At 35.5% G+C, this 23,597-nt stretch overlaps 1 protein-coding gene across 2 annotated transcripts in view; it reads left to right on the forward strand.

Moving 5' to 3' along the window:
- Positions 1-23,597, forward strand: part of LOC124171803 (oxysterol-binding protein-related protein 11-like) — a 40,524-nt gene extending 16,927 nt beyond the window's left edge. For both annotated transcript variants that reach the window (XM_046551123.1, XM_046551124.1), the window contains exons 6-12: positions 5,096-5,154; positions 14,213-14,429; positions 17,022-17,248; positions 17,713-17,984; positions 18,477-18,593; positions 19,846-20,007; positions 22,760-23,597. In XM_046551123.1, coding sequence (XP_046407079.1) covers positions 5,096-5,154; positions 14,213-14,429; positions 17,022-17,248; positions 17,713-17,984; positions 18,477-18,593; positions 19,846-20,007; positions 22,760-22,870 — 1,165 coding nt within the window. In that variant the 3' untranslated portion in view covers positions 22,871-23,597. The remainder of the gene's footprint in view (positions 1-5,095; positions 5,155-14,212; positions 14,430-17,021; positions 17,249-17,712; positions 17,985-18,476; positions 18,594-19,845; positions 20,008-22,759) is intronic.

Consider the following 23,597-nt stretch of genomic DNA (forward strand, 5'->3'; position numbering starts at 1 on the left):
AGGAAATTCTTCATATGTGTGGAGAGGGAAGTAAACAATTCATCTCCCCTTGCCAAAAATCTCAATCCTTTAAACTTGACCATCTCAGAAAATCATACAAATTGGTAGCCTTAGCTTTTTATTGATTTGTGGATATTTAATAAATTTTTATCACTGCATCACCCAGCTAAATAAAGCACACAGGTACATTTCTGGCCTGGATGTTCACACCTAATGAAGATAGCTACCATTCTAGGTCATCCTTGAGGTATTGATCAAGTATATATATAGTATTGGCCTAAGTGGCAATTTTTAAGATTCTTTGACCTGTGGGCTTCTCCAAACTGAATCCAGAAATACAGCTGTAGTTCAAAGTTTTTTGGTTAATCTTCACGGTGGTTGAAAAGGGTATCTTTAGTTCTTTAAAAGGGCATTTGAAAATTTAAAATTGCAAAATTCTTGTTTATCATTTCTACTGGGATCACTTACAAAAGTTTCCTCTGTTATGCAATTGGCTTCCTGACATGTCCAAGTTTAATAATACCCTTCAGGTCTTTATATGTAGCTCAAATGTGGTTACTTCCCTGATATTTCCTGTTCATTTTTTATTTAAGTTGTCCCAATGCAATAATTAATTTAATATTACATTTATTTACCGTCACCTTATTTAAGTTCAAACAAAATTGTCAATGGTAAATTGCAATTATAAAAGGTATTTGTTATGCATTTGAAGGTAATTATTTTTGTATCTGAGGTAGATGCATTTTTAGACCATGGTGAAACTGAATCTTATAACAGTTTTGAATTCCCCTCATTTTTTAACATATATGTATGTTGAACTACAGCAATTTTAAGTTTTCAAATAAAAAAATAACTTTGTTGCAAAATTGTGAAGGAAACTGTAGCTCTGCACAGTAATGAAAATTCCTTATCACTTATTCTCAGTACTTTCTTCTGACTATAATTTTTTGGATCAAATTGAAATGCCCTTCCATCCCATTCCAAATTTCTTTGCCCTCCATTTCAGACAGTTTACTTTGATGAAAGAGACAATACAATATTACTAGCATGTAGATTCCGATAGAAATTTAAAACTTTTTGTAGCCTGCAGATTGGCTTTTAAATAATAAATGAATAATAAAATGGCTAATAAATTTCAATCTGATTTCTTAGCTCGATAAAACAAAATGGCAATTTAAAAATCCCTAGAAATTTTCCTGATTGATTGTAATCCCTCTAATTAAATACATGTGGAAACAAAGAACACAAAGTTCTTGTTCTGTTATGGTAATTGATTTTTCTATAACCATGATTATCACTCCTTCTTGGTTCATCCAATAAAGTTTCCTGAATAAATAATGCACCCTTGAAGTTACTTTTCCCAGCTGAGATATATTATAAATCCTTTCACAAATCATGTGAGATTTTTCTCTCTCCACTTCTGTATTTTATTCATTTTATAAAGTCATACCTTTGTTATGAGTATGCATAGTTCCTTGCTAATGTTGCAGTGAGCTGGAAGGCAGTTGTGTTTTTTAAGTTTCATTTTATGAAGTTGTAGTAAAGCTAATTTTGAAGCTGAGGTTATGGTATGCCAAAGTCTATTTATGAATCATAGTTTTAATCATAAGCATATTTTGCTTATAAAATTAGTACTGCCTGTGATGTAAGGAGCTGAGATTTGTATTTTAATTGATAATGCTTTAAAAATCGTTTGACCACTAGTAATAGTGTTATATTTTGTAAAAATAAAGTTATCTTTATTTGGATTCATGACAAGGCTGCCATGTAGTCCCTGATAATACACAAATATCTGATTTCAAGTGAAATACAGTGATTTTACATCTGTTTAATGTTATTTCATTGAGCGAATACCTTTCAACAATTCCTTGTAGAAATGTTTGTATAGTACATGTAGACAATCTAATCTAGTGCTGCATGTGATAAGTAACTTGTGCACAGTCACGAGCTTGGGTGCAAATTTATTGGCACGAAGGATAAAATTTTCCACAAAATCAAACATCAGGGATAGCTGGGAATTTAATCCAGATCTCCGGATTAGTGGCCAGTTGTGCAACCAGTTATACCACTAAGCCATCTTCCAAGGTGGGCAGCCTATAGTTGTTTGTCTTGAGGAAAAGAGCTGCTGCTTTTGATAGTGCAGCAGCATCTGTGTTGGAGAATGCTTTGGAGTGATAACATGGGTAAAGTGAATCACGATACGTATTTACAAATTGATTTTGTTGGAAAAGAATCATTTGTTGATAACCTGAAACTTTTGAGTGTTCTCAAGCTCCACTTTCATCTTTATTGGCTTCAATTTTTCCCATGCATGAGTGACTAATAAAACTTATTTTTATAGTGGAATGGAAGCCATTGAAAAGTTTAAGGATACCTTTATTAACTTCATTCTCCAAATTTTATTCTTTTAAATTTTATTGAGAGACAGTGATTTTGTGAGAACTTTTTTCTCTCACATAAACCGTGCCTCTAATAATCAAGTTTTTATGGGAGGTTATGTTTCAAGACTCATATTTTTCGCCAAGGAAAGAAACTACTGATCCAAATTTCAGTGAATGCAAATAGTTCTGTGTGGAATGAATGAATAATGAGTTAAAGGTGGATGAATTTGTTTCAAGAAGCGATTGAAGCAGATGGTAATGAATGATCAACAGCATACACCCAGAACTGTGCGTGGGTACACATTTCTATTGTATCCAGATTGTTTATACAGTCGTATTCTAATTAAAAAGTTGAAGTGTAATGAATAAGCAATAGGTACTGTTATTTGCATCATACCCGGCATTTTCTAAGTAGAATTACCCTACCTACACTGTAACGTTCTTATCTTTTTCTGTCATTTTTCTCTATTTCAAATTAAAGTAATTTAAAGCATGAATATTGGATTAATTTACTTTTTAAGTTAGTGTTCTTTTGATATTTATCTTTATTTTTATTTATAAATGGTCAAATTTGTAACAGATGGCTTTGAATTAAATTTCTCTTGTTTCTACTTTCTATACCTTTGAGCAGAGTAATATTGATATTGATTTCAATTAAATGGAAAAGCTGTCCTTCTGATTGTGTAACATATTTTGATACCAATAAAACATTTATTCATACAAATTTATTCAACTTCTTGACTTTAATATGATGTCATTTGAAGTAGAAATCCTGTTGATTTTTTTGCTTGCGTCCTGAGGAAAAATTCTTAGCAAATCTTATTCTATGCACGTTCAGTGCATGATTTATTGATTTTTCCCATTATGTTTACATATAATTTTTGAATACCCTATGCTTATTCACATGCCTTAGGAAACAATACCATTGGTATTTCTTCCTCACCAGATTTTTGCTTTGAAAGAAAACTTTTGTTGATGTTTGCTGCAAATAAGCAATTTAAGAGTGTCTGAGCTGTGGGTGAGCATGGCATTGAATTAGCATAGTAATTTTTCTGAAATTATTTGCTATAGTTATTGGCCATTTATCATTTCTGCTGGTGGTCATTCATGTTGTTATAAAACTATATGACTTGAAATGCTATTTTGACACGTGTTTGTCGAAAACCCTGCCGGCATAAAAGTTTTGGCTGTTTTGAGACCTCTATGCAAGCTCTAGTTGGGACTAATGATTAGTGATTTCTCCTAATGAAACTAAATCAGTTGAGAGTAACTCTTTTTTATGTCTCCAGTAATGTAAAATGAAATAAACCCAGTGGCTTATTATGCCAATTAACCTGATTAATGCCTATGGTGTGTACAAGGTATTTTAATATATTTCCCTGGACTCAGCATTTATCACGTTCCTGCGAACATGTCTGTTATTTTAGATGGCTTGGCATCTCATTCCAGTTTTGATGCTGCCGTTTATGCATTCCAATTTACAAATATTTATAAATATGCAATACATTTTTTCATGAGGAATGCTTGTGAGCAATCATGTTTTGTCACTCTTAAATAAATGTGTATTCATCGTTAGTTATTGAACTCTCAGTCATACAATGTGGTATTTAATAGTTATGGATAGAAACTAGTTATACTGAGTGGCTCGTATATTGGTTGAATTAACAAAGTATAGCTTATCTTCTTCTATTTACTGTCTCATCGAAGTAATTTTCATTTAAAATTATTTTAATTTTTTATCTTGGAAACTTGTACAAGATATTTTATGTTCCATTTGATTTTTTTTCTGCAAAGCAAAGCTGTTTATTCTCTCCAAATTTTGCTTATCATTGTGTAATGGCAATGGATGATAAGTTTCCATGATTTTATTATTTGTCAAGAAGTGGCTTTCTGATTGGGACTGCTGTCTTATTATTTACCATTTGGATGTAATTCTGTTTGTATTAAAATAGCAGTGATTTAAGAGCTAAAATTAAAGCAAGAAAGCTAGGAATTCATCTTACTCTACAGATTATTCCTCATGTAGAGCAAACTGCATGATTCCCTGGGCGCCTGACCGCCATGGGCAACCACTGTTGGCACAGGGTAAGGGATGTGTTGCGTGATTGGAGAGCAATGTTTTCTCTTGCTATGCCTACGTATGTGTTGTGTACCATTAATGAATCGAATCGACTAACATTGACTGTATAACTTTAGTCTAATTCTCACCTTTGAAAGTAACTCTTGCTTTCACAGTGATATGTAGTACTGGGCATTGACACTTAGTTTAAGCTTGTGTAGAGTCTTTATTTAGGACAATAACATTGCAAGGCTTGCATTGTATTATGTAATCATTACTGTTTATATTTGATATCCTGCTCTTGTTTAACTTTGCACTAATATTCACTTTATCTGGGTACTAATTATATTAACACACTCTTACTTTAATTATTTGACTAATGATCCTAAAAGTAAATGAATGGTATTGGCAATTTTATTTTGAGGTAGAAGTGGTTATCTTTTAGTGATAGTTTATTGCTTGCATTGAGAAATTTTTCTCTTTTGTTTGAATTAAGGCAAGTAATTTGCTTACTCTACTTCATACATATAAGAAAGGCTGAGAATTCTTGAAATTCATCCGGCATTGAATTTGCCATAGTATGTAATTTTTGTGTGTCATGATGACTTTTAATTTTAAAGTTTATTATTTATTTTTTCATTTCATTTCTTTTTAGCTCCCCAATGGTCAATGATGTGAAATCTTTAGCCTGTCCTTCTGAGCATGGAAACCAAGGTGATGATCAGTAACATATGTAAGGGTATCGTAATTACTGTATTCATCTGAATCTAAGAATACTCGCCACATATTTAAATGGCATTCAAAGCTGTAAATTACTATTTTGAACCTATCAATTTTAATAATTATGTGCTGCATAAAGTAGGTATATGTTTTACTCCACTTCAGGCTAACACGATTGCTGTGAAGTTTTACCTGTTTGAGGGTACCATTTGAATTAAACCACTTGGGTTTTACTTAGCATCCACAATGCATTTCATAACTTTGCTTGAGCATACAATTTTCCTCAGATTAAAATCTGGAATGAGTCTTGCTCTCCACTGTTGAAATTAAAAAGAAAAATATAGTCTTGGATTAAGATGAATATAGTGGGCTGATGTTGCAATTTTTTTTTTTTCAAAGGGTGCATTGTAATTTTTTAGCATAGTGAGTGCTGTTGGTCAAACTTCTTCAGGTATTTTGAGGCACGAATTTATTTTTACTATGTCTTGAATTTGGTATCACTCATTATTTTGAGTATATTTCTACTTAAATGCTATTTTCATTGGAGACTTAGTTGTCCTTAGTGCTAGTTTCATGGTGAATTCTCATTTACACTGTCAAGTATAGTCCTTCGCTCGGTGGCTTGAGCAGAATTTGGATGCTCTATTTTATGGCATTGAAAGCAGACAGCATTGTTTGATTTGCGGTAAAATGAATAATTTATGATCAGGCTGACATTCTTACGTTAGCTAGTACATCTGGCTACAGAAAATGGAGAAATAGTCATTAAAAATTTCAAAGAACAGGTGCTTTAAAATGCTGCTGAACCTTAACAGGAAAGCGAAGCTTCATTACTGCAAAATTTTACAAGTACGAAGGGCAAACATTTTCAGTTTTTATGTAAGTGCTCATATCATACTTTTCTTCACTTCCTTCCCAACGGTGCTTCCCTACTTTCATGAGCTAGAAAAGTGGTACATATGCATTGTCAGCGATCCAAATATTAGCATTAGATCTGTATGCCATCTAATGGTAATCTGAATATGTGTTTGAATGTGTGTGGAATGCAACTGAAGTTCAGCACTACATAATGGCTGGAATGCAAAGCCATGCAAATAATGGTTTGTTGGAAAAAGACTTTCAGGTACCAATTTTTATTGCCTATTCTTTGTACTTAAGTTTTAATTTGAGAAGTCATATATTTAAAGCAAAATGTTCAAAGTTACGAACATAAAAGTAAAAAATGACCAGTTTTTTTCACTTTTTGCTTTGTAGAATATTGTTGATAAATCTCAGATTAGGATCATCAGCTCAAAAGTGATTAAGAGAAAAAGAAATTAAAAGTTTTGATAAATGTCTCTCATCATTATCCCTTACGGGCTGTGAATGCTAAGTAACCTTGGGCATTCCCTATTGCTTGAAACACAGCAATTTCAATTGTTGAGTTCAAAAACTTTTTTTGAACATTTCATGCCATCTCATGTTCTAATCACCTAGCATTATCACAGTTGTATTTTACTCATTACATAGCTATATTTAAACTGATTTTTCTCAATCATTACATTTTTCCAATTTAACTGAGATCGGCCTGAGTTCAGATCAATCTGAAAAGAGGAAGTGAGGTGACTCAGTGCATTGCGTTCTCAACATACATTTGACATATTGATCTTCACCTGTTTCCCTCCTGTGTGCTTACATTTCACAGTACATCTCTTTATCAAGTCTAGTTGATATAGTTTCTAATATGTCATTTGAGTCAATACATCAATGTTTTATCATCAAAGCCAGACACTGTTAATGGCATGTTTAAACTGATATCTGATTATAGAGAATCGAAAGTAAAGGCAACACTGGCAGAGAATATTTCTCACAGTTAGGGAACTCACTTGGTCGTATTCTATCTAAATATACATAAAAATAGAAGATTCATCGTGTGATTTTTGTTGGAGTTAAGGATGAGAATGACAGAATCATAAGTGGTCCTTGGTGGGAAGTTATAGTTGCTATCAAAAAAAGATTAAATAAGTAAGTATCAAATGAGCAAAGTTGCCTTGGAACATTTTTACCTCTCTTTAGATGTCAAACAGCATACCATGGGTGATTCCCCCTCAAAAAACAATGCCTTTGAGAAAGAAAGTGGTCTTTGGATGACAAAGAAAAATTGTTACGCACAGTAGAGCTAGATCATCTACTATGTGCTTACTACTCATGTGACTGGCCCCAGTCGGCCCAAGCCAAAATTTCTGGCTGTTTTCTAGAGTGAGCTCACTGGACCTGATTTCAAACTGGTCTAGTCAGATCACTTTATTAACCAATCTTGGGTGAGTCGGCCAGACGGATCTCAGCTTGGCTGGTAGGCATAGTGTATGCTTGCGTAAAGACATCAACTCAACCTTGATGGATTTAAAAAGGAACTGAAATGATAGGTTAGATCCACTTGTAAGGGAATTTGGGCGATGTTCAGAAGATTTTTTTTTATTTAGGCTCTTAACCCAATGAGATGGTGGAGTTCTCTCCTTAGCATGACTGCTGGACTGAGCTCCAAGAGACTCTTCTGTCCCCTCTATACGGAGCATTTTTGCAGGACATTTGTTAAGAATGGTCTCGCAGATAATCACGCACTTTCATCACCAACCTTTTTTTGACCATTCCCAGCAGGGATTCCGCATTATCTTGGACACCGAGGGTAGTTGGGCTCCCTCCTTTCCAGGTTTATAACGCTACCAATGGTATTGGTTCGCGGTCAACTCATGCTTTATGTATATGAATTAGCTATATGGATAATTGTTGCTTGCACATAAATTGCAGGCTTGGAATTCGATAGGTTGGTTTCCTTTTATTTTTTTATTGCCTAAATCGAAAGATTATTACTCCTGGAGTGCATATTTCACGCTTTAAAATTTTTAAATTACGATATCTATTTTCCCCTATTAAAAGAAAATTGAAAATTTTCAAGCACACGAAAACGCAATGGCCAAGTATGAATGCTGGTAAAAGCCTGTGTAACATCATTCTGGTTCCGGCTGCTGCCAAGTGAGGCGGCCTTGGTGCAAGGCTATGAGCGCTGCTATGATGCAGGCTGCTAGCAGGGAGTAGAGTACCCATTTAGCAGGTAGCACTTGGCTTAAATAAGGATTATTAATACCCTATCAACGAAGGAAACTTTCCGGTATTTTTAATAGGTGGTTATTAAGAGATGTTTCCTTGATCTCTGGGCCCCATGCATGCATTGGTATTCTCAGGCAATGAAAAACTCCTGACTACTCGTATAGCATCTAGGTCCCTGTGAGGTCACGTGTGGTGGCTTCGCATGGCTGCCAATCTGACCTTTTTCAAGTGCGGTTAAAATTGACCATTAACATTCGTGTAAACTGGGATTTCTAAAACCAAATAATTTGTTTATTATGTATTCACTAATGGTAGGTAACGAATCGAAATCAATGCCTTTCATTTTCTTTGATGAAGGAAACTACCCTTTTCCTCATATTATTCTGAGAATTGTCAAATTTTGAACGAAGCTCTGCCATCAATATTAGCAGATTTAATGAATCAACAATTTCCATGTTGATGTTTACTGAAATCAAGATATAAGTTAATATTTATCATAAAATTTTGTTTAAAAATTGTAAATTCTACTCAAAATATGTACAAAGAATTGAACTGTTAGTTTATATTTTTTGAGAAAGGAACAAATATTTATCTTGAAAACTGACTGAATGAACAATTGAATGACCACGATCCTGTACCACAAAGAGGGGCGATATAAGACAAGGGGTCCGGGTACCTGCTCCCAGGTTTCAAGGCTAAGCCCCGGTTTGGAAGGTCCTGAAACTAAGACTTCGCAAACTTGCGACCGTCATAAAAGGGGAAGAGCGAGGAAACGTATATTTTTGGCATTCGTTCGCCTGCATAGGAAAATCTGCGATGAAAATTGGCGGCTTTCGTCTTCCGGGTCAAGAAATGAGGATTGGAAACTTTTGGAAGAGATAATGACAAGACTGGGGAAGTATACAGAGGAGATACTTAGAGGCATTGAGAATCCAAAGTCTGTAAATAATAGGAGGGAGAAGGTTGGGTGGCCAAGGAAGGGGACTAGAACTAGCTTTAGGGATTAGATAAATGAATGTGTGCAAAGTAATTGTTTACATCTTTATGTGAAATATTATGTGTATGGTAGCATGAATTTCATGAATACCTACCTTAATGGATAGATAGCTGTGAATGAATCTAAGATTTTTTTTTACATTCTCTCCACTTAGCTTTTAAAGATCTGCTATTTTCTTTCCATGTGCTTGTGTTGCATTTGAGGCAATCATTGAATCATATCAGATATGCAAATAATGTAATCTCTCTATGTCAAAAACACCACCAAAATGAGGCATAGCCAGACCAGGAGTTTTTTTAGAGGAGGAGGTACATTTTTGGAGGTGTTGAATTCATTGACCTCCCATTGTTCGTCATGGCTTAGGTCACAAATTTGATGACAGACTGTCAATTTAAAAAAAATTCAAAACCCTCGATATTTTTCATTCTAACAATATATACAATTCTATTCCATTCTTCAAATATTCCTTTTGTAGCACTCATGACTTCTCTTTATTTTTTTATTTCAGCATTTTCCCTGAGCTCAGAGGTTAAAACCATAAACATGCTTGAGGCTAAATTGTGTCATGGTGTTAAATGAAACAAACCATGTCAGGCATTTTCCAGTTATTTAATATTTCATTTCAAAAACATAAACCTTCAACTAACTCTCTGAAATAATTTCCTAATGACACCTCCACCCATTTCGATTGGGGAAACAAAGGTAATCGGGGAAATTGAGAATATATAACATAAATTCAGTAAAATATGTACATAACATGTATGTGAGCTTCATTGCCAATTTTATGTATCAAGAAAGGTGTAATTTCAGGATAAATTTCCAACCAGCATGTCGCATTAAAGTATTTTGAAGGCTTAGAATTTTGACTGCTGATAAATTCCAAATGGTAGAATGACAATTGTGTTGCCCCGTGCTAGCATGCAACACAGCATCCCAGGCCTATGAGCCTCTGAAGCCTAGTCTTGTGTGCACTTCTGTGGGACTTCCGAGTCTCAGTAAATGGTTCAGTGAGCATGACAGAGTTGGGAAATCAAGGGAGTTACTACAACAGTAACTTTTACAATCCAGAGTGGTCGAAGAAAAAACTTGCACAATCTGGATTTCAATGATGGAGCATTATCATCAGGTGCTATCTTTTAAACATTATATGTTCCATTTTTAATATAGCACCTTACAATGATGCTCAAGGATTGAAATCTGGATTATGCAAGTTTTTTCTTTGACCATAGTGGATTGTATAAGTTACTGTTTTAATGAATGGAATTCCAAAAAGGGCACACTATTGAGTGCTTTCCAATCACCTTGCGCAGATTAGCTCACATTGCAACAGGTTGAAACACAATACAGTAGACTCTCGTTATTACGAAGTTACACGGGACCGAAAAACCAGAGATTCGTAATAACAAAGTTCGTATGAACGTTTCTTTTAGGAATCATAGGGGGGAAAAAAACATACTCTGTCAAAATTTCTTATCTCTTCAATCTCCCGCACTTATAATCTTCAGAGTCAAGAGTATAATATATGCTATTAAATCATGCGCAAGTCCTCAATAACCGAAGAAGATGCGTTACGAGACCCTACTTGTAAGTTGATAAACCTATTCAAGGCATCGAAGAGAGTGGTTATCCTGCAGAATGCAACACTGCATCACAATCGCACGTTAGCCCTTTCGCGCTGAATACCACACCTGTGCAGCGAGGATTTTCTTCCCTTAACAATGAATTGTGCACCTGTGCGGTGTGAATTATCCCACCCTAACCAACAAATGCTGCTTTTGTGCAGCACAGGTCGAAAAAAAGTGACCGTGGCAGACACAATAGACCCATGGATGTGGTCGCCCCTTGAGATCCGGCTTAGCGGGAGCTCAGTCCCTTCTTCGGCCGCTCAGGTCGACCCTTTCATATCCTCTCCACACGCTCAACTATTGTTATTTGCAGTGTTTTTTCCAAAAAAATATTTGTTGATTACTTTTGAAATGCAATGCTAGTAATGAATTCATCTTTTTTGCTGACCACATGGAAATTTCAAATGCAATTCTAACGTTAATATCAACAGAGTTATAGAACAACTAGTAAATATACTAAATCCGTCATAATGAACGTTAGAACTTAGTTTTAAATTTCTGCACGCTCGATAACAAAATTCATTTTGAATGTAAAAAAAATCGATATGACCAAAAAATATTTTTATTTATTGAACATTAATATTTCAGTCAGTTGACCGCGGACTTGCGCTGTGAAGGAGCTTTTAATCCTTTGACGGTCTGGGACAGAAGCAGAGGAAAGGGATCTGCGCCCCGCTGAGTTGGGTCCAAAAATGGTTAGGGAGGGAACCACTGCCTTCTGTCGATGTGAGGAAGCTTCGTACATGGGGGGAAAGAAAATTTTCAAGAGACTCATAACGAGGAAGAATTTCCCTCATTGAAGATCTGGTGCGAAAGGGTTAACTCGCGATTGTGACGAACTGATCTAGCTTGCAACGTAGATGGGGCTGAAAAAAATCACTTTCTGCGGGAAGATAGAATGGACGAAATGCTGAACAGTTCCTAACTTCACGCCGGATTAAATGATACTTAGTTCAGATTATGCCCAAAGTGCAAGTTCCTCTACGCCACATCGTGTCGCATCGGCAAACTCCAAAGACGTCAAATTTGAAATTTCGGGCGCGCTTGAATTTTTCGAATGTTCGTATCTCTGTAAGTTCATAAATCCAATGTTTAGGAAGAGGACTAACTGTACGTCCAATGTACGAGCGTTAATGATTGGGTCACCATAATTCCCCAGGAATGAAGCTTATTATATGATGTTGTGTGCACTTGAAGTGAACGTTATTCGATAATCACAGCATAAAGGATACGGAACGTATATCCTGCTGAAGAAAGAACCAAAATTGACACTCATGGGCAGAGAACAAGAAGAGAAATTAGGTGCAGATCAATGATGATAACGTAGCATTGTGTACATCCACCTAATTGCCATTGCTTTCTCGTGGAACTTCGCAATAACGTTCATTTTGTAATCGCCGGGACCGGGACTGATGTTCGTAATTTCATAATGACGAAAATTTTGTAATAACGTTTCTTTCCCTATGGATTGGATGGGCCTTTTTGTCGGGACAAACTAATTTCTTTGTAATAATGACTTGGTAATAACGTTGTTCCTATTGACGAGAGTCTACTGTAGCGCTCACTGAAACAGAGGATTGGAATGCATCTGCGCTGCTGTGTTTACAAATGGCGGACCAAATGACGGCAAAAGTTGACTGTTCAAATGACCTGTCGCATCTGACCTGACCTTAACAACATAGTATGAAGAAGGATCATAATTGTTCGTCTATTTCATTTTGTATTTAGTAAATGCACTAGTGAGTGTTAATTGAAAGAAAATAATGGAATCATCGCTACTTAATAATTACCTCTCCCGTACTGCTACAGTGCCAGCTGGTAAACTTAATTCCACATTTCTGGATTGAGATACGTGTACAACTTACATTCACATCACGCAGGTAAAGCCGTAAAATGTTTGCACCAGATAAGAAATCTGCCAATTCTATAGTAATTTTGCAGGAATGAATTACAATTAATGGAATAAAAATAATGCCATGTGAACGTTAAAGGAAATTTTGTCTATAATACTGCCTACCTAGAAGTAGCAGTAGTAAATACTGTCTGCCCAGCTAATAGGGTATCCATGTAAGTTAATGAAATAAATCTGCTTAGAAGCTAAGCAATGTAACATTTTGGTTCAGCTTATATTTTCCATTCCTAATTTTTTTTAATGAGGACAATTAGTCGAGAAAATCTAGTAGCCTCCTCTTGCTATCATCTTTTGTTCTAATATTTATTATTCTCAAATGATCATATTTATCTTTAAGATGGTGGAATTCATTTTCCGTCAGCAATATATTTTCCTGTCATCACAAGTTTTGTCTACTAGTGCAGACGAACCACGTTGCAGGATGTGTTTCCATCTGTTTATCGCAGATGACGTCACAGCTGCGATTGGATCACGCTCTGAGCTAAACAGTTTAAAACAGATTAGTGCAGATACGCAATTGGAAAGCACCCATTATAATTTCATTCTAAATCAAGGGAGGCTGAATGAAGACTTTAAAATACATATCTGTGATGGAAAACTGATTGTGTTGTAATTAGCATATCATTTTAGTGCTAAACTCATTATTTTATACTTCACCTTATCTAGTATAGTTTAATTTTCAGCATCATCAGTCATCAATCCAAAGATTGGTCAGAAGCAGCTCTCCCCTTATTTTTCATTTGAGATAATCTTTCAACACTTGCGTGACACTTCCACTACATACAACTGTACATCCTTCATCACCTGTGTGTTTCTTCCGAGGCGTTCCTCTGCCATTCTTTCATTCCACCTATCATGCAACAATAATTTTCATCCGATCATCATGTCTCATGATTTGGCCAAGTGAGTTATCCTGTCTACCCAAGGTTTTCAAAATAGGTACTTCTCTCCTTGAAACTTGCTCATTACTCACATGATCTATTTATCTTCATCATTCTTCTCTAACATTTTATTTCAGATCCTTAAAACCTTTTTTTATAGTTTTTTTTTAGTCCACTAAATTTATCTGATTTGGATATTTAAATCCCTGAAGATAACCGTCTCTATTGCTTTATCTGTGCCTACTGTTTGTAACCCCTCTGCCAAATCATAGAAAATTTTCAGCTTTCGCTCTAATATAGTTCAGTCCTTTGCATCCTTAGAATGCATGCCATTCCTTTGGTTATTTGATTTTTACTCTTCTGTAAGATGTGTAGAGACCTTGGCCTATTTGAATTGGGAATTCCCTTGCTTCTTTTGCTCTTAATGACGACAGCTACCATACCTCTGCCAGTTTTGTACTGTTATGCTGGAAATTTTGATGTTTAAATAAATTTTTCATGTTATGTTAGTGCTATAAATACTGGAGTTAATATTTTTTTCTTATTTCAGGCAATAATGGCATAGATGAATATGTCACTGATGATGAGTCAAGTGAAATTGAAGACTTTCATTTAGAAGAAAATAAAGCTGTAATCCTCCAAATTTTATCACACATGAAGCGTGGTATGGATTTAACTAATGTCAACTTGCCAACTTTCATTTTGGAAGGACGATCTCTTCTTGAACTGCTTGCTGACTGCTTTAACCACCCTGCTTTGTTTGTTCGGTATGCATTTATTTGGGGATGAAGCACCATTTTAGTTTATAGAAAAGGAATTTTTTAGTGGCAGAGTTTCATGGGTAAAACATTCTTTAAATTTCAGAGGTAATATTAGCAAGTAAAGAAAGCCACTAGTTTAGACAAATAATCCATATCACCAGGTCTTCTTTTGATGCCATTGTTGATAGTTGCTAGCGTGGTTGAATTTATGCCCTTCATCTATTTTCTTTGGGGCCCTCCGTGCATTTTTTCCTGGACATATCAACATTTAACCATATGGACTTTAGTGGAAAGCTTCTCTGCGATGTGTACCTATGTCGCATGCTAATGGCATGTGTGCAAATGAAAGCAAAAATTCCTCCAACTCTGATAGTAAGAGGTTTTATTGTGAAAGTGATGAAATTTGAAAAATGAAGAGATGTACAGGGTTTGTCCCAAAAGTAATGAGCCTTTTTTCAAAAAAATAGATTTATTGATCAAACATATAATATAACTTAATAAACTTCAAAATAGTCTCCTCCCGCATCTATACGCCTTTGCCAACGTGTTTTCCATGCATTGTAGGCCCTCTGGAACTCGCTTTGCTGAATGCTGTTAAGGCACCTCGTCGTGGTTTTTTAAATGTTGTCTAGGGTCTCCAGATGCTTTCCTTTCAGCTCCCTTTTTACCCTAGGAAACAAGAAGAAGTCTGCCGGGGTTATAGGGGGGCTGTGGCACCGTTGAAACACCGATCCGGGTCAGATAGGAGTTGACTACGAAGGCGGTGTGACTCGGCGCGTTGTCATGGTGGAGTCTCCATGACGACCGGATCTCTGGCCGGACGCGAGAAACTCTGTGAACAATTCGATGAACATCTGTTTTCGGCAAATTTAATTGTTCTACCATCAAACGAACACTCATTCGGTGGTCTTTGTTCAGCAAATCTCTCACACGAGTGTCATTATCGTCCGTTCGCGATGTTGATGGACGCCCAGAACGGGCCTCATCGGCCACTTCTTCCCGGCCTTCCTTGAACGACTTGGGCCACTTTTTTACCTGCGAGTACGACAAGCAATCATCCTTGAAGGCCTCATTGAGCGAATAAAATGTATCCTTCGCCGTCATTTGAAGTTTGACGCAAAACTTTATCGCATAGCGTTGCTCCGAATTTCTCTCCATCCTAACCACGACGAGGCACTGCGCGGAGGTTTACTAAAAATGAAGTCCTACCGTTCTGAAAGCTCGTATGCAACTGAAAGAGGTGTTGCTGACAAGCTTAGAGTCCCTTCCACCACTTCCAACCAGTCGCACAGGTGGCGTTGTACAGTCGCCTTGCAAAAAAAAATGAAGCTCATTACTTTTGGGACAAACCCTGTATTTTCAGTGGACTGTTAGGGAAGTCTATAAAACATACTTGGGGTGAACTGTTCAACTGCTTAGTTAAAGGAATATATTATCATTGTTGGGTATTAACTGGTGAAGTATTTGTAAAATAAATGGCCAGAGCGCATAGTTTGAAATGGGGGAAGATGGTCAGGGCCGGCCCTAGCAGGTGCGGGGCTAGGGGCGAACCTTCAGTGCGGGGCCCTTCACTTACAATATTAAACTCTATACCCCAACTCAAGCATTTTGAATCCCTTCCACTCTCTGGCTAAGTATGTGTTCCCCTCCCAAATTCAGACTTCGTAATTATGCCGTTATGATACCATCACGCAGTTGAGTTCAAAATAGTATAATACAAATAACATTTATAATTATATTTATTCATAAAATTATAACGTAAAATAAACATTAAAAGCACGCTTTTTCAATAGGTATGTATTTTTATAAGTTAGATTATGAAAGTTAATTAGTTGTTAGCCTAAAGCAATTACTGTAAACTGAAAAAAGATAGTTTTAATTTCACATGCAGGTCAAAATGGTAATTAATTAATAAAAATACTGCATTATTATTCCTTTTTCATAATATTATTTTTTGTCTAGCACGGACTTAACAATACAGTAATAGTTGAAATTGCGTTTTCAAAACTATCGTATCTACGATTAATTACGACTACGACTAATTACTACTACGACTACGACTAATTACGACTACGACTAATTACGAAGTCTGATATCGTATTTTAATTTTTTTTTCACGAACACGGGGCGGTCGCCCCCGCCCTAAGGCCGGCCCTGAAGATGGTTTTAGTCTAGGTCAAGAATTAAACTTCATCTCAATGGCATTTTCGGACTATGTATATTTTTGACACATGTAAAATATAAACATTAAAATTCTTCCCTCAAGACCATTTTGGACTAGCAATAATACCTAGTTATTGTTCTGATTTTCCTATGGATGAAGGATAATCTACTGTTATTTAAACCATGTATCATCATCATTATATTGGAATTATTTTCATTTACTAGTATATTTGCATTGGTAAAATATCAATGTCTATGATTAATGGTTCTAATTATGTAGTCAGATAAAATGAATCATTTTTGATGCATTAAATTCCAGAAAAAATGTGAGAGACTACAAGTTACATTTTTTATGTCAATCAGAATTTCATTTTATGATGGTGAAATGCATGTGATATTCGTAAATATGTACCAGTATTCCATTCTTAATTTCAGAATTGCTGATGAGGAAACTCCTGAAAAGAGAATGTCAGCATTTTTGGAATGGTACTTGACTTGTTTTCATGCTGGTCGAAAGCATTCCTATGCCAAAAAACCTTATAACCCTGTTTTAGGGGAAACATTTAGATGCTGTTGGAAGGTTCCTGATATCAATGAAACAGGTGATAAAAGGGATATTATCGTGACCTTCAAGGCAGAGCAAGTGTCTCATCACCCTCCAGGTATAGTTAGTCTGTTAAACATTCGTGTTAACCCTCCAGATGTGCAATTTATGGTTTTTTGGATGTTACAAGGTTGTCTTTTTACTGTATATCCCATGACTTCTATATGCTGAATACTTTAAAAGCCTTTCTAATTTCTTGTTCCGAGTATCCCATATATTCTACAACTAATCCTTTTGCTAGGCACATTTCTGTAATATTAACAAAGTTTCTTTCTATGATGATTTATGGTAGCTACTTTCACTTTTTCATCCAGGACAGTGCATGAGCTGACCTAACCCACTTTACCCAAATTAAAAACAAAGTTGTCTCTACTCCATAGGCAAGAAAAATTATACTTCTGGAGGGATAAAGTTTAGAGTTATCCTTTCATGCCATACTGTTCAAAATACTACTGAAGTACTTAATAAATAGCTTTAAGGTTAGTAAAATAAAATGAAACAACAGGAAATTTTATATTCTAGTGTCAGCCCTTTATGTAGAATGCCCGGAAAAGGAATTGTACTTGACTGCATCTTTATGCACCAAATCGAACTTCTCTGGCATGTCAGTTGGAGTGAACTTTAATGGAGACTTCAAGCTTGCTGTTACCTCATACAATGAAGAATACAATTTTAACTTACCGTCAGCTTATGCTCGGTCCATTATATCCATTCCATGGATAGAGCTTGGAGGGAAGGTTAACATAAATTGTTCCGCCAGTGGTTTTTCGGCTTCAGTTGTATTCCATACGAAGGTATGATCTCTATACTTTCCTGTGAACATGCCTTTAATATTTATATGTATCAATTTATTCCTTTAAGGACATATAAACTTTTATCTAAACAAAGTGATCTTTTACTTAATCCAGAGCGCAACCAACTAATGTGAAACTCAATAGCTTCCTGTTCAGAAAAATTTTTATGGATTGAAACCATTTTATATCTGCATCAGTGTGAGCTGGCTGGCTCTTTGAATCTTTGTTCATTTAGAAAAGCACTACCGCACGTAAAATATTGCAAAATACTAAATTTTTCCCTACTCACTGCAATCATACATTTTAGTGTTGACTTGGATAGCATTTAATTCTACCATGGGCAATTAACGAAGAAGTGAAAATGCGTCTAAATCTTGAATCATTCTTTCTTTCACATCATTTTGAGGGTTGTAAACTTAATTTCATCCGCTATTTTCCCTTTGTAAGACCATGGATCTTGTATCAAAGGCTGCATCATTTACATTTTTTCAGAGCTACTATGGTGGTAAAGCAAACCAAGTGTCTGGAGAAGTCAAGGACAGCAATGGAGCAATAATTTGTAAACTTAATGGGGAGTGGAACAAGAACATTGAGATCGTCTACCAGAATGTGAGTGCAAGCGTAGAGGAAATCATGGCTGTGGCTTCTTATGAGACATTGTCATGTTCCTTAATATTTATTACTTTTATCAACTTATTTTTGTGCCCCAGTAAATGAAATACATGAAAGATGTCCTAGTGCTGCAACCTAGTAAGCTTCATCATCGCGTTCATCAGTATCCTAGTTACATTTTGGTTACATTCCAGTTTTTTTTTAGTTTTTGTATCACCTTACTGCCAAAACATCTTCTGTCATATTTTTAAAGTTTGGGGTACCAATTAAACTATTCTTTCTTTGTAATTTCAATGTATGCTTCTATCAGTACTGAAAATTTGTGCATATGTATCTCAGAATATACCTATTAAGTTTCCTGTTTTTATCTTTTCTCTTGTAACAAGATTTTGTGAGGTAACTTTTTATACTTAGCTGTTCATGTTAATCCTACATTTCCACCATTCTTCTGTAGCCTGTTTTCCATTGGGCAACCATTGCAGTATTCACAAACTTCTCCCTTTCAAATTTGTCTCCAAGCTTGTGGAAAATGTTTCACTTCAATTTTGCTTCTAATTACCCAGCCTTTGGCAATCTTTTGACTTACCGAATCATTATCAACGTAACTGACAATTTGATATAACTGCTTATAAATTTCAATCTAGTGTACTTTTAAACAATGACTAATGTGCGTGTATGTGCGCATTTTTATTGGTCATTGTATAGGCATAGTTCAATGTTTTTCTCTTCAGTGTCATAGTTGAAATTCTCAAATTTGTATTCAATCTGTGGTTAAATTTTTCACTGAACTAAATTCCTGCTATTGTTAAGGAGTACTAGTCCCTTCATTCAAAATGTTTGATATTAGTGTTTTTTATGATTATTATTTAGAATTGTCAGTCCATTATTTATCTGATAGACTAGCTGTCAAGCTAGTACCATTAATTTTTTCACTCATGACCTTGCAAGGACAAAAGGGTTGCATATTTTAATTGCTATTGGTCTCTAATTCTAAATGACCATGTTAATGACGGATTTACTGTCAATATGTTGAATATTGAGTGTAGAGTGTTTCTAAAGCTTGTAAGTTTACTCACTGGTAAACATGTTTGGGTTTGCTGGAAGATGTTTTTTAAGTTTGGGCCTTGGCACCATTCAGCCTTGCTCATCAACTAAGTTTGTATGTATATATATTTCATAATAATTCCTGTGAATCTTAAGTTTTCTCACCAAAATATTAATGATGCAATTGCCGTTTTTTTAAAAATAGGGGTCTACTAAGGAAGTCAACATCGCAAGCCTTCCCATTGTCCGAAAAAGACTGAGGAAATTGTCTAAGCAAGGGGAGTATGAATCAAGAAAACTCTGGCACCATGTGACTCAAGCCATCAAGAATAAAGAGTTTGAAAAGGCAACTGCAATAAAAATGAATGTAAGTAATAAACCATTCTAATGTTAATTTTAAGAAAAATACAGGTAATCAACTCTAAACACTTGTGCACATTTCATGCACCTGCTCACAATCCCTTTAGAAAATTTTCTCTCTGAATGTGAATTTCAGATCGAATCTACAAGGTTTAGGTGAAAAGTTCTCAGCCTGATACAGAGATGGCACTTCAATCAGCAAAGCGTTTTTTTTTTCTTCATGAGTGCACATCTCAGTAGTTTGTATGACAAGTTTCAACCTCTTCTCACAGGTACTTTGTTTGCACTAATTTGTGTAATAAACATCTTTTGAGTTTTTCGTTAAAATGGCTAAACTTGAATGTTGTGAGATCATAAAATTCATCATTTTGGATGAACACCTAAGTCATCTGAAGTTGACAAAAGTTTATGGATACTCTGTTCCTCCCATTTCAACCGTTAAAAACTAGGCAGCTGAATTTATACATGGCATCACATCCTTCAAAGATGATCCATGTGAAAGCTGGCCTAAAACTGTAACCATATAAGAAACTGTTGAAAAAGGGAATGCTATGGTGTTATACGATAGTTGAGAAAATGTGAGTTGGAAAGCACAAGCCATAGGGATGTCGGGAGATAGACTGAGGAGAATCTTACTCGATGCGAAAGCAGTACTCAAGATGGGTGCAGATTTGTTGAATGATCAAAAGTAAATGCGCAAAAAACTTTCGCAGCAATTTTGGACCAATTCGATATGGATGCGAACAATTTTTCATCATAGGTAAGTCATGAGTCAACCACCACATGCTAGATATGAAACAGCAGTCCTTAAACTGGGCGGAAGCTGGTGGTTCAGTACCAAAGAAAGTGAAGTCTATCGCATCCGTATGTAAGGTCATGGTCACCCTTTTTTTGGATTCAAAAGAGATCCTGCTGATTAATTACCTGCAAAAGGCAGAACAATTACAGGTGAATATTATTCCAACTTTCTCGACCAAGTGGGTGCTGAAATTCATGCGAAGAGGCCTGGCTTGAAGATGAAAAAAGCCATCTGTCACCATGACAATACACACAATAATGCGCTGGTGATGGGAAAGCTGCGTGATTTTGGGTATGATTTGTTAGGTCCTCTTTATTCTCCTCATTTAACACCCTCAAACTTCCATCATTCCCAAAATTGAAGGCATTTGTTTCTGGGAAGTGCTTTGGATCCAATGAAGAAGTATAGAGGGCCGACGATGGATACTTTCATTACCTTCCAGACTCTTGCTTCCGGGAAGGAATAATAATGTTGGAGATATGTTGGACCCAGTGTGTTGAAGTTGAGGATGATTTTGTAGAAAAATGAAATCATTTTTTTTAACTTAAAGTCGCAGTCTTTCACTGTCAGGCTGAGAAATTTTCACCTTACTCTTGAATCATTCCTGTAACCAAGCAAGTTTTTACTGGGTAAAGGTGATTGCTAACCTTTGCTTTTGAGACACAAGTTTGGTGGAGAAAAAATAATCTTGTTTAAAAGCTTGAAATAATTGCAGAACCCATGGATCGCATCAAGCATATTGCTTAGATTTTTCATCTGCATTTCACCATTTATCTATCCCAAAAACAGTATGTGTGTGGATCCGTAGTAGATATTCTCCCCTCAATGCATTGAAGAATGAATTTTTTTCCATAGGATATGGTAAAGTTGAGTGAAGGATCTTGGATTCACACTGATAAAAGTTTTTTGCGCAGCTTACCTTTTGTAAATCAGGCGTTGAGTACATTATGGAAATCTTCTAAAATCAGCTATGCATGAGGAACTGTTTTGTTATGAGATAGCAGCAACCAATTATGTACTACCAATTTCCAAAAATTTATGATTGAAGCAAGATTCCTCTAAGTTCTTATGGATATTAGGTAAGAAAAAAATTGCCAATGTAAATCCAGGCTACCTTTTAGTGACCTACCCCTTAACTGGATCTGCAAAAGAAACTTTAATCTCTTTAATAACATACGGGGTGTTTCAGAAGGAATCTACAATACTTCAGGCAGTGGTAGGGGAGACAATTGTAAGCATTTTTTGTCCTATAAACATTGGGTCACCACTACGTAGTTACTGGCATATGGCAATGCAAATATTTTTTTGGATGCACCTTGCAGTTATGTGCCATGAAAATGGTTTTTCTTGGGTATCCAGGCTTTTCGACATTCTATGTAATACTCTGGATTTCTAAGGACATAACGTAAATAATTACGATTGGACAAAAGTGTGCAATTATATTAGTCTGAAACAATTAACCTTTGAGCTTAATTGAATGAGCTTTGAGCCAGTATCAACGATACGATTGCGCAGTCTCACCTATTTTGAGATGTGAATTTAAGATTTAAATTTTTAATGGAATCTAAATTTAGTGAAAAAATCAACTAACAGCTCAAAATCACCTTCTGATGCATCTGCTTCAGGCAGATTTTTATACTTTTCACCAAATTGCATAAATTCTACTGAGAAAAGATCATTTGCTGTGATCTTGACTCAAGCCAGGATTACTCTTAGTCCCACCTGGTGCAGTAGCTAATGAAGCTACTTTGGCACCCTTTTTTATGTGAATTATTGCTTACTTAAGATGGTGAGAATTCAGAGGAAACGTTTCACCTTGGGCTGGTCAGCTGTTGTCTCTAAAAAGAGTGCACTAAAGAGAAATTGGTTGGTCGTATAATGGTCAAGGAGTCACATGGTGGAACATGTTTTCTCCTATCTATGCAGCAAAAATTTTAGTTTGGATTCAATTATTTTATAGATTGAGCATCAGCAGCGCATACTGGAGAAGAACCGCCAGCAAGTTGGTGCACCATTCATATCAATGTACTTTCACAAAGTTGGATCTACGTGGGTTTATAATAAGCAGTGATAGCTGTTTTCTTTAATTTTTCAAATTTCCTTTAATTTTATATTTTTTGACTCGAAAGTTTTTGATGCATTAGAAGGACTATTCCTCTAAGGCCAGATCATGTTACAGTTTATAAGTTACTGTAGGATTATATATGTATAAACTGTTTGTAATTATGGTAGATGTATATTTTTTGTATGTGTCATATATGATATCCTAATCATGTGCAAGGTTGGCTATTCAATCACTGTTCACAGCTCATTAATGTGAAAATGGTTGTGTACATTTGAAAGCATCTTATTTATGCTTTTATGTCACTCTACGGCCTGTTGATTGGTTTCACAGCTGTCCTTTTTCCATTATATATTATGATTACCTCACGGGTTTAGAAATATGTTATCAAACAAGATCATGGAAGTCAATTTAATTAATTGAAAATTCTTACGAAATATGTTACTAATATATATTTAAGTGTAGAACTTTAATTGCCGTGGGTAAACATATGCACATTTTATTCTTAATTTTGTTGAGGTTATATTTTATTTCCTCTCGAAAAATTTTGTTGTTGCTTATTATGGCCATGGAGGCATGGCATTTGTTATTCTATGTGGTTATGTTGAGTATTGTTATGATTACAACTAAATGTATGCTCGTTTAGGTATTTCATCATCTTAGTATCTAAGAAATGAAGTTAAATTATTTTGTACTAGTTTTTCAGCTGAAAATATTAATCTAATGCCATTTTAAA

This window comes from Ischnura elegans, chromosome X (genome assembly GCF_921293095.1).
Source record: "Ischnura elegans chromosome X, ioIscEleg1.1, whole genome shotgun sequence".
Taxonomy (NCBI): domain Eukaryota; kingdom Metazoa; phylum Arthropoda; class Insecta; order Odonata; family Coenagrionidae; genus Ischnura; species Ischnura elegans.